The 17,059-nt window shown below is 38.5% G+C and overlaps 1 protein-coding gene across 1 annotated transcript in view; it reads right to left on the reverse strand.

The window, feature by feature from the left end:
• LOC139018404 (uncharacterized) overlaps positions 1-16,458 on the reverse strand; it is a 44,996-nt gene extending 28,538 nt beyond the window's left edge. Inside the window, exons 1-7 of the mRNA XM_070427017.1 lie at positions 16,019-16,458; positions 15,033-15,128; positions 14,511-14,741; positions 10,529-10,551; positions 3,884-3,984; positions 3,581-3,607; positions 2,741-3,316 (exon numbers count right to left, since the gene is read on the reverse strand). Of these exons, the coding sequence (XP_070283118.1) occupies positions 2,741-3,316; positions 3,581-3,607; positions 3,884-3,984; positions 10,529-10,551; positions 14,511-14,741; positions 15,033-15,128; positions 16,019-16,438 (1,474 nt within the window). The 5' untranslated portion in view covers positions 16,439-16,458. The remainder of the gene's footprint in view (positions 1-2,740; positions 3,317-3,580; positions 3,608-3,883; positions 3,985-10,528; positions 10,552-14,510; positions 14,742-15,032; positions 15,129-16,018) is intronic.
• Between the last annotated feature and the right edge of the window lie 601 nt (positions 16,459-17,059).

Raw genomic sequence — 17,059 nt, forward strand, 5'->3', positions numbered from 1 at the left:
GGGAGTGCCTTGCTGCCCTTTTTGACCTTTTTATTTATTTATTTATTTTTGAGCACTAGTTTTTAAAGTATTTTTCCTGTTTAAAAAATAAAAGCACTAACTTTTGTACTGACAAAAAAAAAGTATGCCTGGTGTGTGTGTGTGTGTGTGTGTGTTTACCAGAGGCAGATCTTAAGCAGTCTTGACAGTGGGTCAAAGACCTGAAAAATGTGGTATCTAAACATTCAGGTCTTTATTTCTTTGTAACTAGGGACTTCATTCTGAATTGGAAGACCAGAATTCCAATAACTGAAAACTCCAGGAATTGATTTGTCAATAATTGAGGAGTATTGCTAGTAAGTCATAGCCCCAGGCATCATAGCAACGGAGAGTAAAGAAGGCAGAGGTCAAAGGGAAAATTTAGATCAATTTCACACACACACACACACACACACACACACACACACACACACTGTAATATCCACCTTGCAATCCCTTGTTACATCAAAGATAATCCAAAGTGAGGAATTTAGATATCCCTGTGGCCGTGCAGAGATGAGAAAAGATACTTGACAAGAGAGCCCGTTTAATTGATTAGTTAATTCATTAATGTATTTATTTTAACTTTTATGTCTTTGAGGACAGATTTGGGAATAAAAATTCCAAAAGACAAGAACATGGTGTGAATATTCATTGCTGAAATCATGCACCTATCTCTTTGGAGAACTGGCTTTTCTCTTGTTCCTGAAAACTTGAACCTCACTGCATAAGTAAGGCTGAACTGAGCAACAAAACACCATTAAGAAATCCCACAATTGTACTTCTTAAATCATTTCTGTGAATAATAACTTTTTTATTAAAATTTTTTAACGTTGACATTGTTGCAGATAGACAGCCCCCTGTAACCTCCTTTTTCCCACATTAACCTTCTCCCACACTCCCCTCCCTTGTTCTTCACAAGTCTATTGTCCATGTCCATGGGGTATGCATATCTGTTCTTTAGCTAACACCATTACCTTCTTTATCCAGTCACCCCTCACCCATCTCCTCTCGGATACTGCCCAGTCTGTTCCTTGTTTCTGGTTCCATTTTATTCATCAGATTATTTTGCTCATGAGGTTTCACAATTCTTTCATCAAGTTATTTTTATTTCTTAAATCAAAGCAAGAATAGTAAAGTTGAAAGAAAAGTAATATGTATTCTTTTTTTTTAAAATATATTTTATTGATTTTTTACAGAGAGGAAGGGAGAGAGATAGAGAGCTAGAAACATCGATGAGAGAGAAACATCGACCAGCTGCCTCCTGCACATCTCCCACTGGGGATGTGCCCACAACCCAGGTACATGCCCTTGACCGGAATCGAACCTGGGACCCTTCAGTCCGCAGGCCGACGCTCCATCCACTGAGCCAAACCGGTTTTGGCTAATATGTATTCTTAAAATCATTTATTTCAGTCACAGTAAGAGGCAAACAAAAGTGAATCAACAGTATACTTGATGACTAATTATGTGCTAGCCATGAAAGAAATGATTGAAGATATTCTATGGTTTAATTTTCACAATAATACATCAGGTAAATTTCATGTTATTTTACAAATGTGAGACGGAATCGTGTACAATTTAGATTACTTAATCAAGGCTAATATGCAGTAACACCAGACTTATAATAAAATTTTCACTCATACACACAGTCTTGTCTAACACTGGCAGAGCTGGAGTACTCTAGACAGCAACACAGAGATATCCGGGATCTGAAACATGAGACTTTGGTAAAAACTGCCCTTGTGCCCCTGAAAGCAAAACCTATCTCGTGACACACTGACATAGCTTAGATTTCTCAGTAATTAGTGGAGAAATATTTATTCAGTTGAGACACTTACATGTTACATACTTAATGCCATTTTTCTTCTCACAGTGATACTAACTATGGTATGGCTTTATTACCAGGATTATTTAAAGAAAACAAATCGGCATTCAGGTATTTTCTTCAAAATTCACTGTGCATATTTGGAGAAATTGGATGTGAACTCACAAATGAAGACACAGAACTTACACTCTTAGCACATATTATTTATGATATTTTCTTATTGCCTGGCTGATGTTGCTCAGTGGTTGAGCATCGACCCGTGCACCAAGAGGTTGCTGGTGCAATTCCCAGTCAGTGCACATTTCCTGGACACAAGGTCAATCTCCAGTAGGTGACATGCAGGAGACAGCCCTTTAATGTTTTTCACTCATCAACATTTCTATCTCTCTCTTCCTCTCCCTTCCTCTCTCTCTAAGAAATCAATTTATAAACCCATATTTAATATTTTCTTCTTCACTCCTTGATGAATAACAAACATCATGGGTAAATAGACCTCTGAGGATTCATTCTGTAGTGAATGACTTCTATTCAAGTCTTCAATAAAAGTTGTTGAAAAGCTTTCCTTCATCTTCTCAGTCAGGGGCAGAGGACATGAGATTGTAGAACTTGGTAAAGATGTTACTTCCATACATGTCATTTTTTATGAGGCATTAGTCATTTTCCTTGAGATAATAAAACTGATGAAAGGATTCTCTATGAATGCAAATAAGATTTTGGGAGAAATATGGCACGAGGCAAATTTTACACCCAATTGATGAATGAAGCGTGTTCAAATGGGAAAAAACAAGCGCGGAAAAGATGGTTAGACCAGTGCAGGTGAGCTCAGCTCATTAGATGCACCCATGGCAACAGGCATTCCAGAGAAGTGGGTTAGGGTGTAAGAGGTTTAAGAGCCTGGAGAACACAGTGTCATGGGGGCACTGCATTTCATAGGATTGAAATATGGAAACATTTCCTGAGAAAAGGAACATGAAGAGAATTTATATATGAGAAGCCCATCGTTAGTGACGTTTAAAAATGAGACAGTGCCAGCATCATAGTCTAGGAAAACTCCAACACGACGGGGAGGAACACTCAGGAACAGGGTTAAGGTTGTGGGGTCAGAGGAGGCAGAATCCACAAAAGCCTTATATTCAGAATGGTTCTGTAGCCCTATAACCCAGTAGCCATATTTAGGTTGAAATATAGAGCAAAGAGGCTGACAATTGTTAACTAGTCTCATAAAATACATTATAGTGGAGTCAGGGTATTTTTTTCCATATACTCCCATAATCCAGGCACTTTTCTGTGACACATCCACCTCCCAGTAATGCTTCCCTGATGTGATAGAAGGTGATCCCAGGACACCATAATCCATATGATCACCTCCAAGTAAATAAGAAAAACGGGAACGTCTCAGTCTCACTTGTCTCCGATCCTCAGAAATGAGAATAATTGATTTATTCATGGGAGGATCCAGGGTCACGTGTTCTGTAGAAAAATTACAGGGTTGGGTGAGGAATCTGACATACTTTATGTGTGACATTGTAAGGCAGATATTGAGAATAGAATGAGTAGGAAATGGGAAGCATTTAACTTGGTTCTTGAGGAGCAGTACTCACTGCAGGAATAAAATATGTATGTGTGAGGTGGGAGGGAAACACGGGTCTTTATACTAGAGACCTAGCAGAAAATGCAAAATTCCAAAAGAAGATGAGGACAAGGTGACTTTGTGATATTGTGATTTCTCCTTACCCCAGTAGCGTCGGACATCTGTGAGTTCTGAAATTAGAAAAAATCCATAACATCAAATATAGGCAAAATATTCTGCATCAACATCTATTTTCTCTCCATATCAGGGAAAGACTGGGGTTTATATAAGTTAGTACATGGAATAGGGGTGAAGAAGACAATTGACCACTCCCCATTGAATATGCTCTTATAACCAGCATGTAATATTTGTCTTCCTTTTTCTCTTCTAGCTACACCTAAAACCTGAACTTTAACCCCAACCATAACAACAATCTCACAACCACCCATTGCTCTAGCATTACTCACCATTAAACACTTGTAGTATCCCTCCTAGGTCAGGAGCTTGGAGCACTCTCCTTTGCTTCATGGGGAGAGTTTTTGGCTTCTTCAGAGTGAAGGTCTTACTCCTAGAGACAACAAAATAGATCCACACACCTCTGAATTTTTGTCTCTCCAAAACCACTGATTTTATCTACTCACCCCAAGGAGTACTTGAGCCCCCATTCATGGACCCCTGATAAAGGAGAGAGTAGACTTCTGACCTTGGCACCAGAAGATAAGTGCTCAATCCACTTTCCCAGTTGACTGCTGTCTGCCCTTGGAAAGGCGCTGACCTCTCAGAAGTAGTTTATTCCTTTTACAATGATAACTATCCTTTCCCTTTCTAACTCCTAAAAATCATATGAAATTATGTGCCATAGTGAATTTCTTTTTTTTAAATTTATTTATTTATTTTTAATTGTTTTATTGCTTAAAGTATTACAAAGGGTATTACATATGACTCCTTTTTCCCCCCACCCTTGACAATCTCCTGGCCTCCCCTACCCCCCAGTGTCTTATGTCCATTGGTTATGCTTATATGTATGTGTATAAGTCCTTCAGTTGATCTCTTACCCCCTACTTCTGCCCCCCTACTCTCCCTGGCCTTCCTGCTGCAGTTTGACAATCTGTTTGAGGCAGCTCTGCCTCTGTATCTATTTTTGTTCATAAGTTTATAATGGTCTTTATTATCCATGAATGAGTGAGATCATGTGGTATTTTCCCTTCATTGACTGGCTTATTTCACTTAGCATAATGCTCTCCAGTTCCATCATGCCGTTGCAAATGGTAAGAGTTCCTTCTTTTTTACAGCAGCGTAGTATTCCATAGTGTAGATGTACTATTGATGGGCACTTAGGCTGTTTCCAGATCTTAGCTATGGTGAATTGTGCTGCTATGAACATATGGGTGCATATATCCTTTCTGATTGGTGTTTCTGGTTTCTTGGTATATATTTCTAGAAGTGGGATCACAGGGTCAAATGAAAGTTCCATTTTTAGTTTTTTGAGGAAATTCCGTACTGTCTTCCATAGTGGCTGCACCAGTCTGCATTCCCATCAGCAGTGCATAAGTGTTCCTTTTTCTCCACATCCTCTCCAGCACTTGTCTTTTGTTGATTTGTTGATGATAGCCATTCTGACAGGTGTGAGATGGTACCTCATTGTTGTTTTGATTTGCATCTCTCAGATGATTAGTGACTTTGAGCATGTTTTCATATGTCTCTTGGCTTTCTGAATGTCCTCTTTTGAGAGGTGTCTATTTAGCTCCTTTGCCCATTTTTTGATTGGATTGTTTATCTTCCTTTTGTTAAGTTGTATGAGTTCCCTATAAATTTTGGAGATTAAGCCCTTATCAGATATGACATTGGCAAATATGTTTTCCCACGCAGTGGGCTTTCTTGTTGTTTTGTTGATGGCTTCTTTTGCTGTGCAGAAGATTTTATTTTGATATAGTCCCTTTTGTTCATTTTCTCTTTAGTTTCAAGTGCCCTAGGAGCTGTATCAGTGAAGAAATTCTTTCCGCATATGTCTGAGATTTTGTTGCCTTTGGATTCTTCTAGAATTTTTATGGTTTCCTGTCATACATTTAAGTCCTTTATCCATTTTGAGTTCATTTTTGTGTATGGTGTAAGTTGGTGGTCTAGTTTCATTTTCTTGCATGTACCTGTCCAATTTTCCCAACACTATTTATTGAAGAGACTATCTTGATTCCACTGTATGTTCTTGCCTCCTTTGTCAAATATTAATTGAGCATCTTAGTTCGGGCCGATTTCTGGGCTCTCTATTCTATTCCATTGATCTATATGTCTGTTCTAGTGCCAGTACCAGGCAGTTTTGAGAACAGTGGCTTTGTAATACAGTTTGATATCTGGTATTGAGATCCCACCTACTTTGTTCTTCTTTCTCAGGATTGCTGCAGCTATTCGGGGTCTTTTTTTATTCCAGATGAATTTTTGGAGAGTTCATTCTAGGTCTGTGAAATATGCCGTTGGTATTTTAATGGGAAGTGCGTTGAATTTATAGATTGCTTTGGGTAGTATGGACATTTTAATGATGTTGATTCCACCAATCTAAGAACACTGTATGTTCTTCCATCTGTTTATGTCTTCCTCTATCTCTTTTTTCAAGGTCCTGTACTTTTCTTAGTAGAGGTCATTTACCTCTTTAGTTAAGTTTATTCCTATGTATCTTAATTTTTTGGTGCGATGGTAAATGGGATTGTTTTTTTAATCTCTCTTTCTTAAAGTTCACTATTGGTGTATAGAAATGTCTCAGATTTCTTGGGGTTAATTTTGTATCCTGCTACTTTGCCAAATTCATGTATTAAGTGTAGTAGGTTTTTGATGGAGTCTTTAAGGTTTTGTATGTATAATATCATGTCGTCTGCAAATAAGGACAGTTTTACTTCCTCTTTTCCAATTTGTATGCCTTTTATTTCTTCTTCTTGTCTAATTGCAATGACTAATACTTCCAGTACTATGTTGAACAGGAGTGGTGAGAGTGAGCATCCCTGTCTTGTTCCTGTTCTTAGGGGAAATAGTGTTAGTTTTTGTCCATTGAGTATGATGTTGGCTGTAGGCCTGTCATATATGGCTTTTATTATGTTGAGGTATGATCCTTCTATTCCCACCTTGCTGAGAGTTTTCATCAAAAATGGGTGTTAAATTTTGTCAAATGCTTTTTCTGCATCAATTGATATGACCATATGTTTTTTCTTTCAATTTGTTTATGTGATGTATCACTTTTATTGATTTGCAGATATTGTACCATCCTTGCATCCCTGGGATAAATCCTGCCTGGTCATGGTGTATGATCTTTCTGATGTACTGCTGGATCCGATTTGCTAAGATTTTGTTGAGGATTTTGGCATCTATGTTCATGGGGTATATTGGCCTGTAATTCTCTTTCATTGTGTTGTCTTTCCCTGGTTTTGATATTAGGGTGATGCTGGCTTCATAGAAGGAGCTTGGAAGTGTTCCTTCCTCTTGAATTTTTTGTAGTAGTCTGAGGAGGATAGGTTTTAGTTCTTCCTTGAATGTTTGGTAAAACTCCCCTCTGAAGCCTGCTGGTCCTGGGCTTTTGTTCCTGTTATAACCTTCACTTTTGATGACTGCTTCAATTTCTTCCATAGTTATTGGCCTGTTGAGATTTTCAGATTCTTCTTGATTGAGTTTTGGAATGTTGTATTTTTCTAGGAATTTGTCCATTTCCTACAGGTTGTCTAGTTTGTTGGAATAGAGCTGTCCATAGTATTTTTTAACAATCATTTGTATTTCTGTGGGGTCTGTTGTTATTCCACCTCTGTCATTTCTGACTTTGTTTATTTGGGTCCTCTCTCTTTGCTTCTTGGTGAGCCTGGCTAGAGGTTCGACAATCTTGTTTATCCTTTCAAAGAACCAGCTCTTGGTTTCATTGATTTTATGTATTAGGGTTTTTTGGTCTCTATTTCATTGATTTCTGCTCTAATCTTTATTATCCCCTTCCTTCTGCTCACTCTGGGGTTTTCTTGTTGCTCTCTTTCTAATTCTTTGAGATGTAGAGGTAGATGATTTACTACCATTTTTTCTTGTTTTTTGAGATAGGCCTGTAGAGCTATAAACTTCCCTCTCAGGACTGTTTTCATTGTGTCCCATAGGTTTTGGATTGTTGTGTTTTCATTGTCATTAGTTTCCAGGATGTTTGTAATTTCTTCTTTGATTTCATTGGTAACCCAATCAATATTTAATAACATGCTATTCAGCTTCCAAATGTTTGAGTATTTTGGGTTGTTTTTTATTGTAGTTTATTTCTAATATTATGCCATTGTGGTCTGAGAAGATGCTTGGTATGATTTCAATCTTCTTGAATTTGGGAAGACTTTTTTTGTGACCCAATATGTGGTCTATTTTTGAATATGTCTTATGAGCTCTTGAGTAGAATGTATATTCCGTGGCTTTCGGGTGAAGTGTTCTGAAGATGTCAATTAAGTCCATCTGATCTAGTGAGTCATTTAGGATTGCTGTTTCTTTACTGATTGTTTATCTAGAGGATTTATCCAGTGATGTCAGTGGTGTATTAAAGTCTCCTACTATGATTGTATTATTGTCGATCTCTCCTTCAATATCTTCCAAGAGTTTTTTAATGTATTTGGGTGCTCCTGCATTGGGTGCATATATGTTTATCAGGGTTATATCTTCTTGTTGGATTGATCCCTTTAGTATTATGAAGTGGCCTTCCTTATCTCCCATTATAGCCTTCACTTTGAGGTCTATTTTTTCCGATATAAGTATTGCTACCCCAACTTTATTTTCATTTCCATTTGCCTGAAACATATTTTTCCATCCCTTCACTTTCAGTCTATGTGAGTCCCTCTTCTGAGGTGGGTCTCTTGTAGACAGCAAATGTATGGGTCATGATTTTTTATCCATTCAGCCACTCGATGTCTTTTGGTTGGAGCATTTAGTCCATTTACATTTAAAGTTAGTATTGAAAGGTACTTTTTGTAGCCATTTCTTTTTTGTGTGGCTGTTTTCTTTCTGAGCTTTTTATTTCTTCTTTTTACACCAGTCCCTTTAGCATTTCTTGCATTGCTGGCTTGGTGGTGATAAACTCCCTTAGCCTTTTTTTGTCTGTGAAGCTTCTTATTTCCCCTTCAATTTTGAATAATAGCCTTGCTGGGTAGAGTATTCTTGGATTCAGTCCTTTACTTTGCATCACTTTGTAAATTTCCATGCATTCTTTTCTGGTCTGATGTGTTTCTGTTGAGAAATCATTTGATAATCTAATGGGAGATCCCTTGTATGTAACTTTCCATCTCTCTCTTGCAGCCTTTAAGATTCTCTCTTTGTCCTGAACATTTGCCATGGTAATTATGATGTGTCTTGGTGTGGGTCTTTTTGGGTTCACCTTGTTTGGGACTCTCTGCGCGTGTGTGACTTTTTCTTCCCCACCTCAGGGAATTTTTCTGATATTATTTCTTCATATAAATTTTCTAAGTCTTGTTCCTCTTTCTGTTGTTCTGGCACCCCTATTATTTGTATGTTGTTTCATTTCATGTTGTCCCATAGCTCCCTTAGGCTCTCCTCCTGTCTTTTAATTTTTTTTCTCCAATTGCTGTTCAGTTTGGGTGTGTTTTGTTTCCTTGTCTTCTAATTTGCTAATTCGGTCCTCTGCTTCTCCTAGTCTACTGTTGAAACTTTCAATGGTGTTTTTTATTGCAGCTATATCACTTTTCATTTCTTCTTGGTTCTTACATAATTTATTGATTTTTTCATCTGTTTCTTCTTGTTTCTTGCATAAGTTGTTGATTTTTTCCTCCATCTGGTTTATGCATTCTAGGATCCTTAATCTGAATTCTTTTTCTGTCATGCTGCATGCCTAGGTTTCACTTAGCTGCTTTTCTTTCCTTTGGGGGTTTCTTCGTCTACCCATGTTTGATCCCACTGACATATCTAGATGTTGAGTCGTTCTAGATATGCTCCCTGGGTTGCAGTGGCTCCTCAGGCTGTGGTTGCTCCTCAGGCGGTTGTGGTAGCAGCTGCTCCTCAGTTGGCAGCAGCTCCTGTGGTGGGTTCTGTTCACCGCTGTGGTGGCTCCTCTGACTGGTGAGGAGAGGCTTCACACACAGCTGCTGTTTGTCAGACAAAGGGTGTGGTGATGAGGAGGCTGCTGTTCCTTGAATCGATAGTGAATTTCTTTAAAATGCAAAATTTGGTACCTTGAAATAAATTAGTATAAGGAAAAGTCGTGACATGGATGTAGATTCCCAGCAATATGAAAAGAATGTGAGGATGCAGAACATGGTTCCTTATGTTTGAGAAATATCAAGTGTGGGAATACTGTCTGGGAAAAACCAAGACCTTTCAATTCCACCGCCCAGTAGGAGGCCTCCAGAACTACATCTGAGATTTCGGGTTCTCTGGGAAAAAATATAACACTTGGAAAGGAAGATATTATGAATGCTATACTACTACTGGTCTGAATTTCATGTGTTTGGAATAGTTTAATGCAGTGAAGTAGGTGTTCAAATTTAGACACATAGATGCTGCCCTTCCATTCGGATTTCAAAAGTACATGAACTGTCTACGGCCATACCATCCTGAACGGGCCCAACCTCCTCAAAAGTACATGACCAAGATGGATCAAATGTTTTTCCAAGGGTCAAAATAATCCTTGATATTCAAGTAGGCTTTTGGAAAATAAAGAAAACCATATCTTCTATTCAGAGAGCAGAAATTTAAATATAAAGGAGTTTTCTCAAATTCTGAGTGCTTAGGAGGTAAAGAAGACATGACATTCCCATGGTCAATACATTTGAAAATCCAAGTTAGATACAGACATGCTGAATGCATCTAATTTATGAAGTCAGATGGGTCTGATACTACAACATCTTATACAAACCCAAACTTTGCAACTCCCCTCATACAAACCCAAACTTTGCAACTCCCCTCAAGTAAATTGCCTACATAAAATCTGGTTCATTGTCAATAGGTATAGAATACAAAAGCCATATGTGAAAAGAAATTTAAGATAAAACTACATCCAAATGTTTCTGCCCTGAGCAATATTTTATTCTTATTAATTACCAGGTATCATTAATGTCTTTAAACACTTTTACAGCACAGAAAGACCCTCTCTGGTCTTCCATACATACCTTTCCATAATGCCTTTCACATCCTAAGGAGGAAAGAGACACTATAAGTCATGAAGTAATGAGTTCTTTCACTAACAAAACTTCAACACATCTCCCCTCTCCACCCCCTGATCTGGTGGGAATAGAGATGGTCCTCATGTGAGAGTAGGTTAATATAATGCCTAGTAAAGAAGCCACAGGAACCAGTAACTTAGGATATTTACTATGTAACTTATTTTCCAACAAACCAATTATGTCCTCTTTTATACACCTTCGTCCATGTTACCAATATCCACTTGGTCACTATTCTAAACACTACAATATTTACTGTGTTTCAGGGTCTAAAAAGTTTATTCCATATTGTTAACTATTTTCAGTCATCTGACATTCTTTCTCATCACAGGTTTCTCCTTGTTACATCCTCTTTCTAAAATCAATAAACACATATTTTTTTAAAAAGTCACCACAAGGCTGGTAGGAGGGAAAAATGAAACTGGCTGGTACAACACCCACAGGTGTAGAATATGAAATGGGACCCCAACTCCGGTTGAGGGACAGTCCCACACACTGATGTGCCAATGGCAATCAAGGCTCAACTATAACAAGAAAGCACCCACAACCCAAACATTAGACACCCCTAGAGAACCTGGTTCAGATGAACACAGAAACTGCACCACTGGGCCCCAGGGGAAGCCTGCTACCTAAGGCCACTCTGCCAAGGTTGGGAGATGTGGCAGATATACCAAACACATAGAAATAAACATAGGAAGGCAGCCGAATGAGGAGACAAAGAAACATGTCCCAGATGAAAGATCAGGACAAAATTTCAGAAAAATAACTAAACAAAATGGAGGCAAGCAATCTACCAAATGCAGAACTCTAAACACTGGTTATAAGGATGCTCAATGAACTTAGGGAAAGAATAGATTATCTGACTGAGAACTTCAACAAAGAGAGAGGAAACATAGAAATGAGATAGAAAGCATAAAAAACACCCAGTGAGAAATGAAATATACAAAGAAAAAAAGTCTTAAAAGTGGCAGGAGAAAAGCAGTTAGTTACCTATAAGGGGGCTCTGTAAGTATCCCAACTAATTCCTCAACTCAAACTTTGCTGGCCAGAAGGGAGTGGCATGATATATTCAAAGTGATGGAAAGCAAAGACCTACAACATAGATTATTCTAACAGCAAGGCTGTTTATTATTATTATTATTATTATTAGCAAGGCTATTATTTAGAATTGAAGGAGACATAAAGAGCTTCCTAGATAAGAAAAAGCTCAAGGAGATAATCACCACCAAATCAGTATTATAAGAAAGGTTAAAGAGACTTAAGAAAAAGAGAAAATAAAAAACAAAATGTAAATAAGAAAATCATCATGATGTAGAAGACATGACCAACATTGTCAAACAGCTCCACCTGACAACTAAAGACCCTTTCACCAATCAATACACACTTCAAATTATTTTCAAATTCACATAAAAAATATGGACATATAATATTTTAGTAGAAAAAGCAAGTCAACACATCTATAAAGTTGAAATAATAAAGCATATGCTTTCTGACTAGAAAGGAATTAAATTTAAAATACGCAACAGAAAAAAAAAGTAAAAAATCACCAGGTGTTTGTACATTAAACAGCACCATTACAAATATTTCAAAGGTTAAGATAAAAATAACAAAGAAAATTTGAAAAAAAGTTAAATTGATTCAAAATAACAAGGCCCAGCAGGTGGAGCTCAGTGCTTAAGGGCTGACCTATGAACAAGGAGGTCAATGTTCAATTTCCAGTCAGGGCACACACCAGGGTTTCAGGCTCCATCTCCAGTAGGGGGCATGCAAGACAGAGCTGATCAATGATTGTCTCTCATCATTGATGTTTCTTTCTCTCTCTCCCTCTCACTTTCTCTCTGAGATCAATAAAAAACAGACAAATAAGTAAATAATCCCAAAATATGGAATATAGCTAAAACAATGCATTTATAACATTAAAAACTGTAAGAGAAAAGACGTAAAGTCAGTGGTCAAAATTCCTACTTTAAGCCTTGAGTGGTATAGCTCAGTGGTGAGAGTGTTGTCCCCAGAACCAAAGACTCCCACATTCAATTTCTGGTGAAGGGCATGTACCTGTGTTGCAGGTTTGATCCCTGGTCTCCTTTGGAGTGTGTTCCAGAGGCAACCAATGAATGTGCCTCCCTCACTTGATGTTTCTCTCTCTCTCTTTCTCTCTCTCTCCCTTCCTCCTTATCTGCTTCCCTCCCTCCCTTTCATTCTCTCTAAAAATCAATGGAAAAAAATATCCTAGGGTGAGGATTAACAAAATTAAATAAACAAAAGAGTCTCATTCTAATAAATTAGAAAAAGTACAACAAATTAAATACAATGCACACACACGGAAACACATGCATACTCTCATATATGAATGTGCATTTACCTATACACACACAAAGGAGACTATATAAGTGAGAGCAGAAGCCTGTGATATAGAAAGATTAAAAATAAATAAATAAATAAATAAACAAACAAATAAATAAATAAATGAAAGGAAAATTTATTCTTAAAAAACATCAACCCTAACTGGTTTGACTCAGTGGATAGAGCATTGGCCTGCGGACTGAAGGGTCCCTGTTTTGATTCCGGTCAAGGGCATGTACCTTGGTTGCAGGCACATCCCCAGTAAGGGGTGTGCAGGTGTAAGCTGATCAATGTTTCTCTCTCATCGATGTTTCTAACTCTCTATCCCCCTCCCTTCCTCTCTGTAAAAAATAAATAAAAAATATTTTTAAAAAAAGAAAAGAAAAAGATTTTTAAAAAAACATCAATGAGCCCTGGGTGGTTTGGCTCACTGGATAGAGTGTTGCCCTGTGGCCTGAAGGGTCCTGGGTTCAATTCTGGTCAAAGGCATATGCCCAGGTTGTAGGAATGATCCCCAGTAGGGGTGTGCAGTAGGCAGTTGATCTATGATTCTCTCTTATCATTGATGTTTCTATCTCTCTCTCCTTCTGCCTTCCTCTCTAAAATCAATTAAAATATATTAAAAAACAAACAAACAAAAATCAATGACCTTCATCAATGATAACTAACTTGGCCAAAAATAATCACAAAATCAGGAATAAAAGGAGCCATTACTGCCATAACCAGTTTGGCTCAGCAGATGGAGCGTCGGCCTGCAGACTGAAGGGTCCCAGGTTCGATTCCGGTCAAGGGCATGTACCTTGGTTGTGGGCACATCCCCAGTGGCGGGTGTGCAGGAGGCAGCTGATCTATGTTTCTAGCTCTCTATCTCTCTCCCTTCCTCTCTGTGAAAAATCAATAAAATATATATTTTTTTAAAAAAGGAGCCATTACTGTTAGTATTGTAGAAATGAAAAATATTCTAATAAATTATAATGATTAATTTCATGCTTATGAATCTGACAAGTTAAAATGGACAGATTTCTATAAAGATGTACATTATCCAGAACTGACTCAAGAAATATAAAAAAACAAGCTGAGAAAACCTATTATAATTTTAAAAAATATTTTAAACTTTTTCAAAAAACATAAAGGCCCAGAGTGACATAGTTTCACTGGTGAATCTACTGAATAATTAAAAAATAAATAATGCCAATTCATCACAATTGTTTATTCAGAAACTTCAGAAAGAACAGAAAAATTTCAACTTATTCTAAAAAGAAAAGGAGCAACTCTTGGATCATGAAGAGATACCTGAATAAAGTTCTAGACTAGATCACAGACACAGGGGCCTACAGAATACAAGGAATCTTCTCTTCACAGTCAATTTTGTACTTTAATTGATACATTAATAAGAACCAGACTTGTCCCTGTTGTTCATGCATTCAACAATTTCAATAACCTGTGAAACAGATGCAGGGAAGGGTCACTGCAAGACCAATGGAACCTCAGTGTCAACCCCACAAACAACACAGCCACACAGCAGAGAAGGGAACTTAGTCTTAATTTTCCTTAAGTTCAGATGCTGGGGCTTATTTCTAAGTCTTACCTGCAGCATCTCTACTGCTGACCCCTGCAACCGATGCTCCAGATCTGAGATGAGATCTCTCAACAACATCCTCTGCTGGGCCAGCTCAGTCTCAGCCTGAGCCAGGTCATCAAGATTCTCTGCCTCCTCCTTCTCCAGCCTTTGCAACTCCATTTGCTCCTCACTGGCCAGGATACCTCTCAGTTGTTTAAAATAAGCCTGGACACTTTTCAAGTCATTTTGTATTTTATCCTTCAGGAATGAGAAAGACAGGGACTCAGGCTATCAGCAGAGTGGGATCCAGAAAAGAAAGTATTTGAATTGGATGTTCTCAGAGGGAATAGAAATAGAAGCAGAGGGGCATTACTTTGTGACACGCTTATTTCCAGCCCTATGCCTACCAGGGAAAGGATAGAGAATGGCTGATCAATGACTCTGGAAATATCAACTGTCAGAAAACAAGAAGGAAGGGAACTCCTTGTAACTAAAACCCAAAGTCTTGTCCAGATTCTTGGATAATTACCACAAAGAGTCTCCTCCTACCTTCTTGGAAGTTCTCTCTTCTTCAAGGTCATCATCCAATTTTTCAGCTTTCTGCTGCTCTGCCCTCAGCCTGTCCAGAGCTTCCTGGAGCTTTTCCTATGGGAGAGGAATCACTTCAGGGTTGAGCTATGGGCACTCACCTCTTCAGAAGAGAGGATTAATGGGAAAAACTCAGGTTCATCTCTAAAGAAACTGTAAAATGACCATTAGAATCTGTGATTTGAAGGAAAAGTGAAGTGGTTATGTGTTCTTTAAAACTCAGATGATGGAAGTCACCATTACTATGTCAAGAGAAGACTTTTTCTCTTTGCCCTAAAACAGCGGTTCTCAACTTGTGGGTCAAGACCCCTTTGGAGTTCGAAAGTCCCTTTCACAGGGGTCGCCTAAGACCATCGGAAAACACATATATAATTATATATTGTTTTTGTGATTAATCACTATGCTTTAATTATGTTCAATTTGTAATGATAAAAATACATCCTGCATATCAGATATTTACATTATGATTCATAACAGTAGCAAAATTACAGTTATGAAGTAGCAACAAAAATACATTTATGGTTAGGGTTTACCACAACATGAGAAACTGTATTAAAGAGTCGTGGCATTACGAAAGTTGAGAACCATTTCCCTAGAAGACAATACTTGAGCCTGTAGTAAGGAAAGAACCTAGGTCTCCATCCACCCAGCTGCCCAGTTACCCCTCATGTCTAAAGAGATGATGACAGCTTTGCTTGTGTACCAAACCTCTACCTATTAGCACAAGGTCTGAAAATATCTACTTCTCCTTTACAGTCTGCTCATCACTTGTAATTGTGTGGAATGTAGAGAAATGTCCTTCAGGCCTTGGAAGGTGAACATAGGAAGAAAAGTGATCTCAGGCCCCAGGACTGTGGTGGCAAGATTATTACAGTCAAATACAGAAGTTGAGATTTCTCATCAAGTGCTATTTTCTGCCCTGTCTTTCCTCCATCCTGGTCTCTTACCCTGTACTCTGGGGCAACCTCCTCCATGAGGAAGGTGTGGTGACCACGGTGCTCTTGGGACCGCTCGCAAAGCCAGCAAATGATCTTCCCATGCTCCTGGCAGAAGAGCAGGAGTTTCTCTCCATGGCGCACACAGAGATCTCTCTTTTGCTCCTCCTGTGTACTCAACTTGACCTCCCTAAGCGCCTCCACAATGTTGGCCACATGTCGATTGGGACGCATTGTCTCAGACTGGTAAGTGCTCCTGCACACAGGGCAGCTGCTCTCTCTTTGGCAGATCATGGACTCTCTGTTGTTTGCAGTGATGCAGGCTTGGCAAAATGTGTGCCCACAGTCCAGGCTCATGGGTTCTGTTAGCAGCTCCAGGCAGATGGGGCAGGTTACCTCCTTCTTCATGTTCACCACGATTCCTGAAGTCATTGCAACTGGTCCCCTGCTCCTATGTGTTCTGATCTGAGGCTTCTGTTCCTCACTGACCTTTGCCTGATTGGAAAGATTAAAGGGGGACAGAGTAAGAATGGTAGGAATTAATGTTGCTAATTGTGTAGAAATGAAGGCTGGAGCAAGAACGGATGTAAAAGGACAAAAAAGGAAAAGTAGAGAGACAAGGCAAGGAGCATGGTGATCTAGAAAAAAAGACTATTTGTAACAATATTATTTATTTTAATTTTTTTGTTAATCCTCACTTGAGGATTTTTTTGCCATTGATTCTTAGACAGAGTGGAAGGTAGGGAGGAGTAGAGAAAGAAACAGAGAGAGAGAGAGAAAGACAGAGAGAGAGAGAGAGAGAGAGAGAGAGAGAGAGAGAGAGAGAGAGACATGAATGTGATAGAGACAGATAAATTGGTTGTCTGCCACAGGTACCCAAATCTGGGTGGTGATCAAACTTTCAACCCTGATAAGTGTCCTTGACCCTTCCATGCACAAGCCAACACTCTAACCACTGAGAAACTCCAGCCAGGCACATAAAAATTTTAAATACTTTTATTTAATATTTTCATCTGTGCAATGGTTGTTATTGTCATTTACTTTTACTAAACC

This window comes from Myotis yumanensis, unplaced genomic scaffold (genome assembly GCF_028538775.1).
Source record: "Myotis yumanensis isolate MYYU_CA2020_CCGP unplaced genomic scaffold, mMyoYum1.0.hap1 SCAF_10, whole genome shotgun sequence".
Taxonomy (NCBI): domain Eukaryota; kingdom Metazoa; phylum Chordata; class Mammalia; order Chiroptera; family Vespertilionidae; genus Myotis; species Myotis yumanensis.